Consider the following 14,619-nt stretch of genomic DNA (forward strand, 5'->3'; position numbering starts at 1 on the left):
GCTTTTTGTCAAAAACAGTATAATTTTGTGAATTACTTTATTTTTTTGTTACCTGTTACTGCAGTTTGTAGTGTTTGGTATATTTAGCACATTAATACTCTATTTTCTAGATACAAAGGATTTAGGGGCATTTATAATTATAATCTGTTTAGGATTTTCTCTCTACTTTCCCTACTTGTAATTCTGTATAAGATCCCATGGGGAGAGAACTGGAGACTCTTATCTTGATTTGTATCATACTTACTGTCTAATTTTGAATAGCATTGGCAAATGAACATGTGCACTGAATAAGTGGCTGGGTACTTTTTAATGGTAATATGTAAATTGTTCATGAGGCATGAGAGTAAAAAGCCTATGCTTTAGTTTAATTTGGTTTCTAGCATGCTAGCTAGCCAGATTTTGCTAGCACATGTTTGCCAACAACTATGTTGAATCATGATTTTTAAACTCTGTAAGGCCAGTGCAGATGGAGCATATAACGTGGCTTTTTAACACTAACACAGTTCTCAGGGGAAACCTATCCACACAGGAGAAAGGAATCAATCTTGAACTGTGCTTATATGTTTGTGGCTAACTATCTTAACCTTTGTCTGCACTAGCATTTATTTCCTATTTCCTATTTCCTTCGTATTTCCTACCAGCAGAGCTACATTAATGGTGGGAATGCTAGTGTAGACAGGTCAGTGGTAACCTCTGGGATTTTAGTCCTAGCGTCAGATAGATCTTCTTTGAGCAGACTTAAACAATACTGTGGCTAAAACACTAGCAGCCAGTCTATACATGTGATAATGCAATGAGGGGAAAACTTCAATAAAAATACTAGGATAACCATAATGTGAAGAGAATCTAAAGCATTAACCAGAATGACAGAGGGACCACTTATTCAAGATTCGTGTTATTTTTACTGACCAGCTGCCAGGAGAATCCCAGAATCTAGATTTTTATTTTTTCTTTCTTCCTTTTTTTTTTTAAAAAGACCGAAGTTTCTACTTGTTGCAGCTTTGAAACGTAAGGTCTACAGAGAGACTGGCTGAATTTTTTTGTTGGGGCACAAGGCTAGGATGACGAAAAATTCTGCAGTCAGTGTTCATTCAGCTAACAATGCATTTTAACACTTTTAAAAACCCTGTACTGATGACACATTCTTCACTGCAATCGCTGTCACAGCAATGGAAAGGAGAATTATTAAAGCCTTGGCTCAAGGGAAAAGGGACAATGTCATTGCTAATTCTAAGTGATCGGATATCTTTGGGGGGGGGGGGGGGGGTGTTGTCTCCATTCCACAAGTAAATATTGAGAATTGAGAAGGACCTCAAGTTTTTGAGGTAATGAAGAGAAGAAACATTTCAGGCTTCTTTTAGATCGTTATATCATTGGTGGGGGGCATATGAAGCAAGACTCTGTGCTGGATTACATACTGAACTTGGCAGTCACAGCAGCTCTGGAAAAGACGCACATGCAGCTCTATCAACTTGCTTCTCTAGGGTTTTCCAGCTGCATCCCATCACCGCCTCCCACCCCCAGAATAATTTTTTGTGTTTGATATTGGGGGTACGCTAAAATACTTTTACATGGCTTTGTCTTACACTCTCCCCACTGCACTGAAACTCAGGTTTTTGCTTTTCTTAGGTGGGTTTGCTGAATTCTCCAGCTGTTTCCCTGGCCTCTGTGAAGGAAAATCTGTTCTAGTCCCTACTTGTATTTCTCAACCTTGCTTACCTGTCTCCAACATTGGTCCAACCAGAATCCTGCCTCATCTTTACCTTGGTTGCCAGCGAGATGTCCTCAACAAGGTGGGTACTTTGAAATTATTATTTACGGCCATGGATGTGTAGTTTTCAGGAGTGGAAAGAGTTGCTTAAAAACAAAACAAAAAAATATACAGATCACGCTTTCTGAAATAAATGCGTCTCAGTGTTTTTTGTGAGTGCATTGTGATGTTGCAGCAGTACAAATGCAAAACACCTAGAGTAAATGCAACTGACAGCCTTGTGTGGCTTAACCTCAATCAGCTATGTGATACCTACTTCAGCAATCTATCAACCAATGGAAAATTTAATAATCTCTCACTGCAGAAGTTGAACAGGCTTCATGTGTGGCTCCAACTAGTTCTTCTGGCAAACATACAAGTTATGAACACAAGTGTATTGATGGCAACTACAGGACAAAAAAAATTGTGTTATTTCATGTATTTTCTATAAGTACTAGGAAAAATCTGTTTGAAACACTGGGCATCTTGTAAGGAGATATTACTGCGCGTATCTTTCTTTAAAGTCACCTTTATAAAATATACAGTCTTAGACAGTCCATTGGGCCTTTTAAATTCATCCGTACTATAGCACTGTAATCATGGTAAAACACTGATCACAAGTATAAATAAGGTTAATAGATCGCTGTTCCTTTGCTGCTTTCCTAAAATCAGCAGCCCTGCAGTGTCTTTAAAATAGCCAATTACACCTTCTGTTGGGGAACTAAATGATGTTCTTGCAGTGGGACAGGCTCATGATTTCTCTAAAAGCTTCCTGGTTTGAGCATTGGCCTGCTAAACCCAGGGTTGTGAGTTCAATGCTTGAGGGGGCCATTTAGGGATCTGGGGTAAAAATTGGGGATTGGCCCTGCTTTGAGCAGGGGGTTGGACTAGATGACCTCCTGAGGTCCCTTCCAACCCTGATATTCTATGATTCCTCAATATCTAATTTCTGTTGCCCTGTGTGTACACAACAACTATCTACATGCCTGGCTCATGCGTCAGCCCTCCTGTCACCTCACCAGGTAATCACTTTTTTTTAATGTTGAAATGAAGGGGGGGGGGACCTTCCCTCTTTCTCAAAATTCCAGTTTATTCCCATTTGACAGCTGCTGTTTACAAGGTGTTTAAATACTGAGCTGTGAGAACTATCTAAGACCCACATAAGGTTCCTCCACTCCCACCCCACAACATGTTAGTTCTTCACCCAAGTAGGGAATGTCCAGTTTCATATGCATATGTAAAAACTTGTGTGTGAAGACATTTCTTGTTCCAGTCTTAACAGGCTTGTAATTCTATCACATTCAGATCCCTTTACCATAATTAGATTCTTTCCAGTTCCTTCTGTTTCTCTCTGCTTTCCAGTCTGTTTTTAATAAGGTATTGTTCATGGCTTTTTAGACCCATTATTTTAATGGAGTCCTTGCAGTACAGACAATTTACTAGATACTTTTTTCCACAGCACATAAAGAAAGCAGCCTGTATGGAGGTTAGTCCATGGCGATTATATTCACTTCAGATATTTCTTTTAAAACTTGCACATATTTTACTGTGCAACAAGCCAGCAGTTTAGACCCGACTTATTTTTGGTGGATGTCCGAGCAATTTATCATTTTTCTTAGCATGTATATTCTTAGTGGCCCCAGGACAGTACAAATCAAAGATTTTTCTTTTCTCCCTTGCCACAAACCCATAGAACGTCTCCAAGAAGCTTTATTTTCTATTCTGATTATTTTAAATACACAATGCTATTCTGGTCCCCAAGGACGGTCATGTCCAGACATGACAAAGTCCAGCTGAGCAGCCCCCATCAGGTTCCTGATCAAGGTCCCTGCATTCAGGATGAGGGACAGAACTCTTGCTCTCATGTTATCCATCTGGTTCTGAGGCACTAAATGTTTGCCATTTGTTATGCCTATAGTGGCCCCTAGCCAGTGAATAATCCTGGAGGGGAAAAAAGAAGCTCCTCTCCACACTTGCAATAATTTAATGCCTGTAAAGGGAGGAGAGCACTTGCACAGTTGTTCTATGTGTAATCTTCAAGGACAAAGCTTGGGTTAACTTTGATGAGAAATGGGTGTGGGGGAAGGGGAGTGAATCCTGTCAGAGTGGAGGGGTTGCTATAACCACAGTGGCTGTCTGTGGGGGCCCTGGGTGGCTCTTTTTTTGTTCAGCAGAAGCAGGGGACCATGCAATGAGAATTTCTGATCTTGATGTAAAGGTATGTGGCCGCTATATTGATCAGTCCTTCAGTTGTCCATGACTACAGTTAGAGTAGGACCCTAGAATTCCATCAAATCCTGCATTTCTCCATCTATCTGTTGAGGGAATTCATGTCTAAAATCACTATCCACTTTCCATTTCCTTTGGAGAGTCACATAAAAGGTAGAATAAAGTCTACAGAATCTCTCTCCCCCACAGTTGGTTCTTCTGTCCCAGTCCTGGACAGATTATTAATTTCTTCATTTATCAGTTTGCTAGAAGTTCTAGCAGAAACTAGGAACCTGTCTTTTGGGTTTCTTATCAGGTCCAGGGCAAAGCTGCATCTTATGATCTCAGACCTATTTATCCATCATACTTTTTCTTTCTCTCTCTCTCTGAACAAAAGGTGGAAGCCTCCTTTTGTGAACTAGGCATCTCTGACGGGGCTTACACTGCAATAACTAGGTAGTTTTAAGGGTATTGATGGCCCTTGGATGCTTATTGTTCTGGTCACTAGCCTCTTCTGACAAGTCTATACTATGGCTTTCACCTTGAATATCTGTAGTCTTTTCTGCCTTGTCTATGTAGCTGTGAGAGCAAAAAGAAGATCTCTACCTCTGTAATCCCATTGACACCTTCCCAGGTGATTTAGCAGCAGAAAGAGACTTTCCTTCTCTGTGGTGGGAGATGCCAACAGCCTTCATTTAGCTTTCCTGAGAACCTCAATTTTCTGGCAGTCTGCTAATACTAACTGTGAGGGACACGTGAGGCACTACGTTCCACTGAAGAGGTTAGAAGAGGGCTCACAGTGATAAGAACCTCCAGTGTTTGATCGTGCCTAGATCAAAGGACCACTTTCACCGCTTCTGTAGTGCCAGGATCTGACTGTTGAGAGAATGCTTATAGGGAGAATGCTTATCTAGAAGAGACGGATCATTTTAAAAAAATGTTCCAAGTGGATGAAAGTGAGGACTCTCTGCTGGAAGGAAGGAAGGGAACCAAACTTAGTGACAAGTAGCAGAAGAACTTTCTCTGAGGCAGCCATTAGGATTGCATGCCCCTGACTGACCGCTCGGCTTCTGTCTCTGCTGCTTAGGATAAGATACGCTTCTTGTTCATGTTTTTAAATTATGGAAAGTGCAGTAAAGTGTATGGGCAATTCTGCAGGAAAATTCTATAAAATTCAGATCTCTATTGTCCTTGCTTTTGCCTTCTAAGTGCTCTCTAATCATCGATTGTGTTGTGAGCAATCCTAACCAGACCAACTGATCTCCATATCACCGAAACTTATCCAAAATATTCTGCAAAATGAATTATAAATCAGCTGTGGATATTGGAGCCTGTAGATGATTCAGTCTAGTTTATGGGGCTGGAGGAGTCTCTGACACATCACTTGGCAAGCTTGCTGAGTGTTGTCCTCTGCGGTCTTATGTGAGACTCCTGGGAGAAACAAAACATTTTATCCTGTTGCAGAAGTTTTTGTACCTTACAATCTGAAGTTGCCAATAATCCCCAACCTAGACCAATTAAAACAATATTCACAATGTTTCTGATTCATATGTATAGTTGGTATATAGCATCACTTAGGAAAAGGTAAGGCATGCAGAAATGTGTGGTTTCAGTTTTTGTTAGTCATCAAAATTTGCAACTTCTTTACAAAGTCCTAGGGATTCTTTACATGTTCACTGTATTGACTTAAAATATTTGTTTAAAGGAATTGTAAAGAGAACACCTATTTCTGTTTTAGGATTTTATATTGGATAGCTTTTTAGTATTTAAATTAGAAATAGGTACAAAGTTCAGAAATGCTTTTCGTGGACCCATTATGAATTTAGTACTTGAGCCCTGGCACTGGAAATATTTAGGCATTTAACTTTTTGATGGGTCTACCCATATGAGTAATCAGTCAGACTGCGCATGCAAGCAAAGTTGGGTATAAACGTTTGTAAAGTCAGGCTCTTATTAACCATTTATACTATTAACTTTCTGTATTTTTGGATAATGAAAATTGATGAATCAGTTCCACTTTCTGGGTCTCAAAACATTTAAGACAAAGTTGAGTATTTGCAAAAATGTTTCAAGGGAGTATTTAGGTCCAAACACACTCTGTTTTTGTTGATCTTAAAATTTTGTGTAAGGACACAACCTACATTTTGGGCATACGCTTACCTGACTGTGTCCCTTTTAAAGGATGGCATATAACGTACAAGTTTTTTTATAGTCAGTGTTTTCAGGTGTTGGCAAGAGTTGCTCAGGCTCATGTATATTTCATAAGCACATTTTACACAAGTTACTGTAAAACCTTTTGCTTTGCTCCTTACAAAACTATTTTGTTTTTCTAGACCTGGCTTTTGTGTCCTGGAAAAATATGGCATTTTTGGGTAGTCATTAATTTTAAGATTAAACAAGTCGCAAAAGGTAAATAACTTGATAAAAGAGCATTTACCTCCTTTTCACATAGTTGTTAGTATTAGGATTTCTGGATCTTCCTCCCATCATAATTCATTTCTTCCTCTTGGGTGCCTTACAGTGAAGTCACTGTTTTCTGGTTATTACATTATAGTCTGCAGCTCTGTGAATGATTTTATATCCCAAACACAAGGAATCATAACTTCTTTCTTTAGGCCTAGTCCCAAAGATGAGCACTAACTCTTTTTTACTCAAACACACACAGGCTTGGAATGTGCTGTTTTATGCCATCCTCTCCATTCCAATTTACATAATCAGTTCCTCACCAAAAATCTTTGTTTGCGCTGAGGTTCTTAGAGCGAGTGGCCCACCAGCACCATATGAAAAAGCTAAGAAAGAAGCCATTCAATGCCCCATCTACATTCACTCATCAGTTCCCCTTCCACAGCTCATATATCTCCTCCCTCATCCTGAACAAACAGTCTCAAACTCCAGCAATGGTTGTTGGCAATAAGTTTGGGGTTTTTTTCCCCTGGTGGGCTTTCATAAATTACATTGTGTGGTTCTGCGTGTGATTTTTTGTACAGGCTTGTGAAAGTGAGGTACACTGTCAAACTGCAAATGGCAACAGCGTTCCTGTAACATTTAGGAGAACTTACGTGAGTTGGTGATCTGTATTATTTTTAGTGATCTAAATTTGGTTATTGATTTGATTTTTTTTATAGTATTCACACACAGATTTCTACACTGTTACACTGTATTTATGGCCAGAGTTAAGGCTCCATGTTGGTTATTCAGGATGAGTTTGGAGATATGTGAACTGTGTGTGGTTTAACCTTTTGTATTTTTTAGCATTTGCATTGATGGGAGTCAAGCAACCTTTGACTCAAACTTAAAAATATTGCGCCCACCCCCACCAAACCCCATTCCCAACCCATGGCACTTTCTGTGCACAGCTCAGATTAGCCCCTACATTCCTTCCATATTCAGATTTAAACATTTGCGTATCAATATGTAATAGCTAAATGTGATATAATGGAGAGTGGGGGAGCATGTTGCATAGTGGTGCTGTAGAAGATATGCGGGAAGCAGGATTGAGGAGGAGGGGTGCAGAGCCTATGTGTGACGGAGAGAAATTAGAATTGGGGCTTGGCCTGTGATGGGGGTGGGGAGGAGAGAGAAGCTGTGCTGTGAATTGAACTCCTATGGAGGTGTTGGTAGTGACTCTATGGTTAGGGTAGCATTGAGCTTGGCACTCACATCAGAACTAAAATGCCTGTTTCATGTTGGAATGACTGACTGAAGTAACTTCCAGATTTGGCACAGTAACTCTTCAGAGGACAAATGATTTTTCTGTGTGTGTTTTAAGCAAACTATTTATTGACTCTTGTAGAGGAAACATTTATAAATGCTCCCTGTTAAAGACATTGTGCTGTATTCCTCACATTTCTCTAGGTCCCTGGCTATATAAGATTCTCAAATATAGCAGTAAAGAGGGTTGTATGATCAATAGTTAAAGTGTGCAACTTGCCAAATATGTGTTTGTGTTCTGTTAATCCCTAAGTAGTTATATCCTTATACTGTGCCAAAAAATACACACACACACACACACACACACACACACACACACAAGTTTACTACTGCCAAACTGATTTCTTTTTTAAAAATAGAACTGGATATGCAAACAGGAAAAGGGAGAAATAAATTTAATGGACAAAAGATCAAGTCTGCAGACATCTTAAGAGCCAGCTGTTTGGTTTGGGAAGATATAATAATGGAGAGGTGGGGGCACTAATTGCTGTAAACTGTATATTTTTAAAATATTTAAATTGCTTGAACCAACATTTTTCTTACTGAATGTGCTTACATGTAAATCCCAGCCTTAATGTGACAGCAGTATCAGTTATTTTTAAATAAATATAAAGCTGTGCAGCAATTAGTCTCACGCACACACCCACCCACCCCCAATCTACCTTTACTATTGCATTTTCCCATACTGAGGGCTGTTAAGGAGGTACGTGCCTAGACCTGAATTTCAGTAGAAGCTCAGTGCCTAATTCCCCTAGGGTCCTTTTGAAAATCCCAGCTGGAAGGGTTTGAATGTGCTTATAAGTGCATTGCTCATCACTGTTCTTTGGAGACTATACACCCTGCAGCAGAGAGCTTGCACAAGTCCTGAAGCCCCACTTACAACTCATGTTCAGGCTGAATTTTACCCACTGAGTACAGCAAGCCAAAATGGGGGGAAACTTTCTCTTTAGCTCAAACTCTTGCGCCTCTAGCCTCCAGACAGTTCTGTTGGAATAAGGTGAGTGCATCTCACACACACACACACTTTCCCTCTCTGACACCCCCCCGCACCTCTCTTCAAATCTGGTCATGTGCCAGATGTCTTTTGCGTAAGGCCCAGTCCAGTTGGTAAGCAGTCTCAGAGCATGCCTGATTGGGCCCTGCAGGTGAGATAGGTGTGGGACCACCTACTTTGAAAACCCCTGGGGTTTAGGCATGAGCTAGAGCACCAAGCAGCTCAGCAGCATCAGGATTTAGGCAGGCTTGCACAGGCCCACCAGCAAAAACTTAGGTTCATGGCAACTTTAAGTGCCTTTTGGTTAGGCAGCAGCTGAATGGGAGTTTTGAGGATCTTAGTGCTTGGACTTGGGTGCTTAAGTCCCTTTGTGAATCTAGCTGTGAGTGACTTGCCCAAGCTCACAAAAGAAGTCTGCGGCAAAGCCAGGAAGCTAGGATGAAGAAGCCCCGATTCTGACAGATGTTGGGGAAAATGAGTTCCAAATCAGGACCTTTTAGCTCTTCACTAACCAGGATAGACTGATTTACCTCTGTGTCTGGAAGTATGATTTATATGCAGAACCTACCTTCATACAACTCTCAGAAGCCAGAGATATGCCAATCGGGGAGGTGGTTAACTTACTGCTTGGTGATGAAAGTGTTTGTTCGTTCGTTCTAGCGGGGATGTTCTCACTTGCCATTATTAAGGCTAAGATTTTGTCATGGTTAGTTTTAGTTAGTCACGGACAGGTCACAGGCAATAAACAAAAATTCACCGAAGCCGTGACCTGTCTGTGACTCCTGCTGCTGCGGCTCCATGGTTTCTCCCACCACTGTGGTGGCTGGGAGCTATGGGGGGGTCCCCCTCTGCCCGCGGCGGCAGGCAGGGTCACCATATTTCCCAAAGAGAAAATGGGACACCCCCAGCCACTCACCTGAGGCATCCCCCTCTCCCCCATCCCCGCGCAAGGCTGTTGGCCGTGGCTGAAACCCCCAGGAGGGCCCCCTCAGGAGTCTGTCACCTGTCGCTGGAACTTTGCAGGGGGCCCCCTGTTGCTGCAACCTTGTCAGGGCCCTGCTGGTTGACAGCTCCAGAGTCCCACAGCCCCTGGGGCTGAAGCAGAAAATGTCACGGAGGTCTCTGGAAATCACAGATTCTGTGACTTCCGTGACCTCCATGACAAACATAGCCTTAGCCATTATCCATGCAAAAATGCAGAGAATATTGACTGCAATAACAAAAAGCTGGAATTGCTAATAAGTTACATGCATTTTAGGGATCATTCTTCTATTGCATTAGTAGTATGGGAGCTATCAGATTCATTTCACACTTTTCAGTGACCCCTCTTTTATACCCTCTCAGTGAGGGCAACTTTATTCTGGGACGGATAACCCAGAACTACATATGTGGTAAGTAAGCCTGTTAATACTGGACCTGTTGAGAGGGCCAGTTCTGTTGCTACCAAATGAACATATATTTTAACAAAAGTGGCAGTGAATCCCACCTCTCCTATTAACAACACTTTACACTTGAGAACGGGAAGGGTTCCCCCCTCCTTCTTTGTAAGTCTCCCCGATGAGTACGTAGTCATTCCATCCATTTAAGTGTGTCTTGAGTGTTCAGATGGATTTTAGCAAGATAATCCAACACATAGAAATTTTGCCAGAAGCTGGGAATGGATGACAGAGGATGGATCACTTGATGATTGTCTGTTCTGTTCAATCCCTCTGAAGCACCTGGCATTGGCCACTGGTCAGAAGACCAGATACTAGGCTAGATGGACCTTTGTTCTGACCCAGTGTGGCCGTTCTTATGTCTAACATACAGTTAGAATTATGCAAATAAGAATTCTGATCTAGCTTCCAGTTAAGTAACATTCCAAGTAGGCTCAGGTTTACTTTTATTTGCTTAATTTTCTTACCTTGCAGAGATAGGGCTGTATTTTTTTTCACTCTTGATCTTTGTCTCTTTTATAGGAGCTGATGCAGCAGAATGCTATTGGTTATGTATTAAATGCAAGCAATACCTGTCCAAAGCCTGACTTTATCCCAGAGTCCCATTTCTTGAGAGTACCTGTGAATGACAGCTTCTGCGAGAAAATTTTGCCTTGGTTAGACAAATCAGTTGATTTTATTGGTAAGATGAGATAAAACAGTTCTATGCTAATTATGCCATTTTTTTTTAAAAAAAGCGTTTTTATCCATTTTAATTCTTTGATTTTTTTTGCTAAGTTTCTCATCTTTTATTATGAGAAAGTAACCAGAAGAACCTGATCTACCTTCCATATTGCAATTGTCATTTTATATATCACTCTTGTGTCCCTACTCATACATTTCCTCTCTAAACTCAACATTCCCAAACCTTCACCTTCTGCTCCAGCTCAGGTCTCTGTCTCTAGTTTACGTTCTTGTCTATCTGTGAACCCCTTTCATTTCTGCTATACTTATTTTGAGATAGAATGAGTAGATCGGAACATGCTATTCAGAAACCATCATCTTTAGCACAATAATATTTTCATTATTTTTGTTCATTCTCTATGTATACGGACATTTTGCTTATTTGGCGGGGGGAGGGGGGGAAGCAGTGCTACACATGGACTAGATGGTTTTTATGGAGTTGACATCGAAGACTTTCTCCTGCCTGGTTACAGTTACTTTGAAACGTTGTTGGCTTTTAAAGTAGTTCAGTTGCATTTATCAGCATAAAAGGCAGCGCCACATACAGGAAGAAAATTACATGTATAAATATAGGTGTGCATGTGTGTTTTAAAATATATGCAACCATTCTGTCATCAGAAAACGTTAGTTAGCTGGTAATCTTTGGAATAAGTAATGCTGTACCCTCCCTACATGGTCTCTCTGTTGGCTAGGAAATGGCCTGCCTCTCTACATCACACTAACAGTTAAGAAATCAGCAAAGGTACTTCTGCTGACAATTTGTAGAGGGGATTTTGAAGGTCCTGGAAGCAGTAAGAGCATCAGCACATACCATAGCACTGCCATAAAAAGGGAAGTAGAGTCAAGTGCCAATCGCAGATTCCTGCTGAACACACATGTAGCGTTACGTAAATGTCAGGTGTGAACAAAGAACTCTGTCATAATCTTTCTTAAAGGGAAATGGGTCAAAATTGGCTTCAGATTCAGCATTTTGTAAAAGTAAGCTTATCCAAAAGCTAAGAAACGTAACCACAAAGTTTATGTACAATTTGACGGAAGGCTTTTAACAAATAAACAATTTTATAGTGACTTAGCAACAGCATTGTAAGGTTTTCTTTCTCCAGCACAGATTAAACAGACAGTTGACACCGACTTATCTTTTGCATATGTCTTAGCCTAGATCATAGAATTTCCCCCGGTCACATACTATGTGATGTAACTAAAATTTTTAAATCATTGCTGAGTTCAGTATGAGTATGAGTTCAGTATAAATGTAAATTTTGGCTTCAGAGGAAACAGAAAGATTAAAGGTTTGGGCTCCCCTCTTTTCCCTTCTCTTGTATCATGTCCTCCCTGATCCAAAACAAAGGTGTACGTGTGTGTGTGTGTGTGTGTGTTTGTAAATATTACAGGTTTCCTTAAAAAAAAAAAAAATCTGCATGAAGATCTTGAACTTTCCAACACATTAATGATTAAGCTTCCATTGAGTTCATTGGGTGGAGGATCAGGCTACAACAAAGCTGCTGCTCCATCCGTGGGTTTTTTTTGTTTTGTTTTGTTTTTTTAAGGAGAGGGTGTTGTGTTTAGAGCAAGAGAGCTGCACTTTCGGGTCCTGTTCTCAGCTTTGACATTGACCCACCACGTGAACGTGAGCAAATCATTTAATTTGTGTTACATTTTATTCCTATACAAAATGGGAACAAATCCCCCCCCCCCCCCCCAGTCAGGATTATTCTTTAATGCATCGTGAGATGGTAGTTTCTGTAATGCTGTTTGTATACAGTAATATTCTTAATACAAGAACAGACCAACATGGATACATGCAATGAAAGACAACAGATCAGTCATAACACTGATTTCTGCTCGAAGCTTCCATGGGATTGGTAATAAAGAGAGAACTTTAAAGTTCTGTCATTTTCACAGGGAGGCTTTCAGTATTTCATCTCCCTGTGCCACTGACAGTGACATGTCTTGAATTCTTCTTTTTGTTGCACAGAGAAAGCAAAAGCCTCAAATGGGCGGGTTTTAGTGCACTGTTTAGCAGGGATCTCCCGCTCCGCCACAATTGCAATTGCGTACATCATGAAAAGAATGGGTATGTCCCTCGATGAAGCCTACAGGTAAGGACAGACTTTTCCTTTTAAATTAGCTTTTGTGCTTGTCAGCTTGAAACTTATGAACATTATTTCACCCTGTACTCTTTCCTCTTCATCCAAGAATGCCTGAAGTCACTCTTGCTTTAAATATGGGCTGCCTGCAGACTCAGCCCTGTCGTTGTTTGTAGGAAGTAAAAACCTAACATTGATGTGGACACAGCTGCAAAATGAGGACAGCCACATGCATGGAATGAAGCGACATGCTGCAATTTGTATTAAATTTTAATATACAGATGGGGCATTACCCGCCCATCACCCATGCTCTCCTATACCAGGCATTTAATTGGCTCCTGTGTGGGGGTTACAGGGCTCCTTACCATATAACCTATAACACGGGGTGGCTTTCTTCGGCCGACCTCTTCCACCCCCCTGCTCTGAGTCCCAGCCTCCGTACCTCTGACAAGGGGGACAGAGGCTGCAGAAGGCTTGAGACCTCGACCCACGAGGGCCCCAAGGTCTGACCTATCACAAGAGCCCAAGGCCCATCACCAAAATTCCCGGTATTATACTTGTGGGAACCATTAATTTTATTCTCTTAACTGCACTGGAAATGGGCTGCAAGTTGCAACAAATAAACTCCACCTCAGTACCTTGGTTAGGTACTCAGCACATTCCTATTTAACCCACTGTGGCTTGAAGGTGCCACAAAGAAGACAAAAACTCCCTGGTCCTCTGCCAGTTGGCCCTTGAGAGAAAAAAATCCTTCCTGATCCCCTAAACAGGTGATCGCCTAGACTCTGTTTAGTCTATCAGCATCTGTCAGACCGGGTTCCCATCCCTACTTCAAGTGGGTAGGGTGAGCTGCTGAAATGGAGCCAAAAGAGGCTCCATGTGGCCCCTGTGCTGAGCTGAATCCTGAGAGCTGTGGAATGGTGGCCAATCAGCACCTTTCTCACCCATCTGGCCAATGGGTGCCAGAGACCCCAGCGGGCGAAGCTACCTATTGTCCCTTGGTGAGTGTCTCCCTCCCTTGCTACTGGGACTGTCCCCTTTTCACCACTGGCCCCATCAAGTTCCCCCACCCATTGATGTGGGTGTGTGGCATTTAGCTCCCAACTGCAGAATATAGTCTTGGCCTCTGCTCAGAGTAGGTAAGGGGTAGAATGTTAAATAATAGTAATAGCTAGGAAGAAATAGAATATGCAGATGAGACCACATATAGGCCACCATCTAGTAGTCTGTGCCAATATAAGCCACAAAGAGAGAGGAGAGAAACCAGAATAGCAAATGTTGTTTATATAGTGTGTGCACTTTGGAAAATGCCAGATTGAATCTATTGATTTACTGGTGGTATTGGATGATGATCACAAATGGCTGGAGTGAATGTCTTCTAGGAATTAAGTAAACTGAAAGATGAATAATTTGTTGCCATTGAAGTCCGTCAACAATCATTCTGAAAATCTTTTGAAGTAACAGTTCTTTGGGCAGCCCAGGGTTTTGTACAAGAATTGAGCTCCGTTTCACACGAGTAGGCAATTTTGAAATCTAGTTTGACTGTGAATGCTTTGGGAAGGTTGAACACAGACTTGTTACCACCATTTTTGTACTTCATTTGACAAACATTTTGTTCTCAATGCCACAGAAAGCCAGGCTGGCTTTCTTTTTGTTTACTTCTGAGGAGGTTGTTATCTGTAACGTGTACTGTAAGCTCCCAAGAACATA

At 41.3% G+C, this 14,619-nt stretch overlaps 1 protein-coding gene across 1 annotated transcript in view; it reads left to right on the forward strand.

Moving 5' to 3' along the window:
• The window catches only part of DUSP16 (dual specificity phosphatase 16), a 95,766-nt gene that overhangs the window by 74,081 nt on the left and 7,066 nt on the right, over positions 1–14,619 (forward strand). The window contains exons 4-6 of the mRNA XM_048824334.2: positions 1,630–1,793; positions 10,622–10,781; positions 12,798–12,921. Of these exons, the coding sequence (XP_048680291.1) occupies positions 1,630–1,793; positions 10,622–10,781; positions 12,798–12,921 (448 nt within the window). The remainder of the gene's footprint in view (positions 1–1,629; positions 1,794–10,621; positions 10,782–12,797; positions 12,922–14,619) is intronic.

This window comes from Caretta caretta, chromosome 1, assembly GCF_965140235.1.
Source record: "Caretta caretta isolate rCarCar2 chromosome 1, rCarCar1.hap1, whole genome shotgun sequence".
In the NCBI taxonomy this organism is placed as follows: Eukaryota; Metazoa; Chordata; order Testudines; family Cheloniidae; genus Caretta; species Caretta caretta.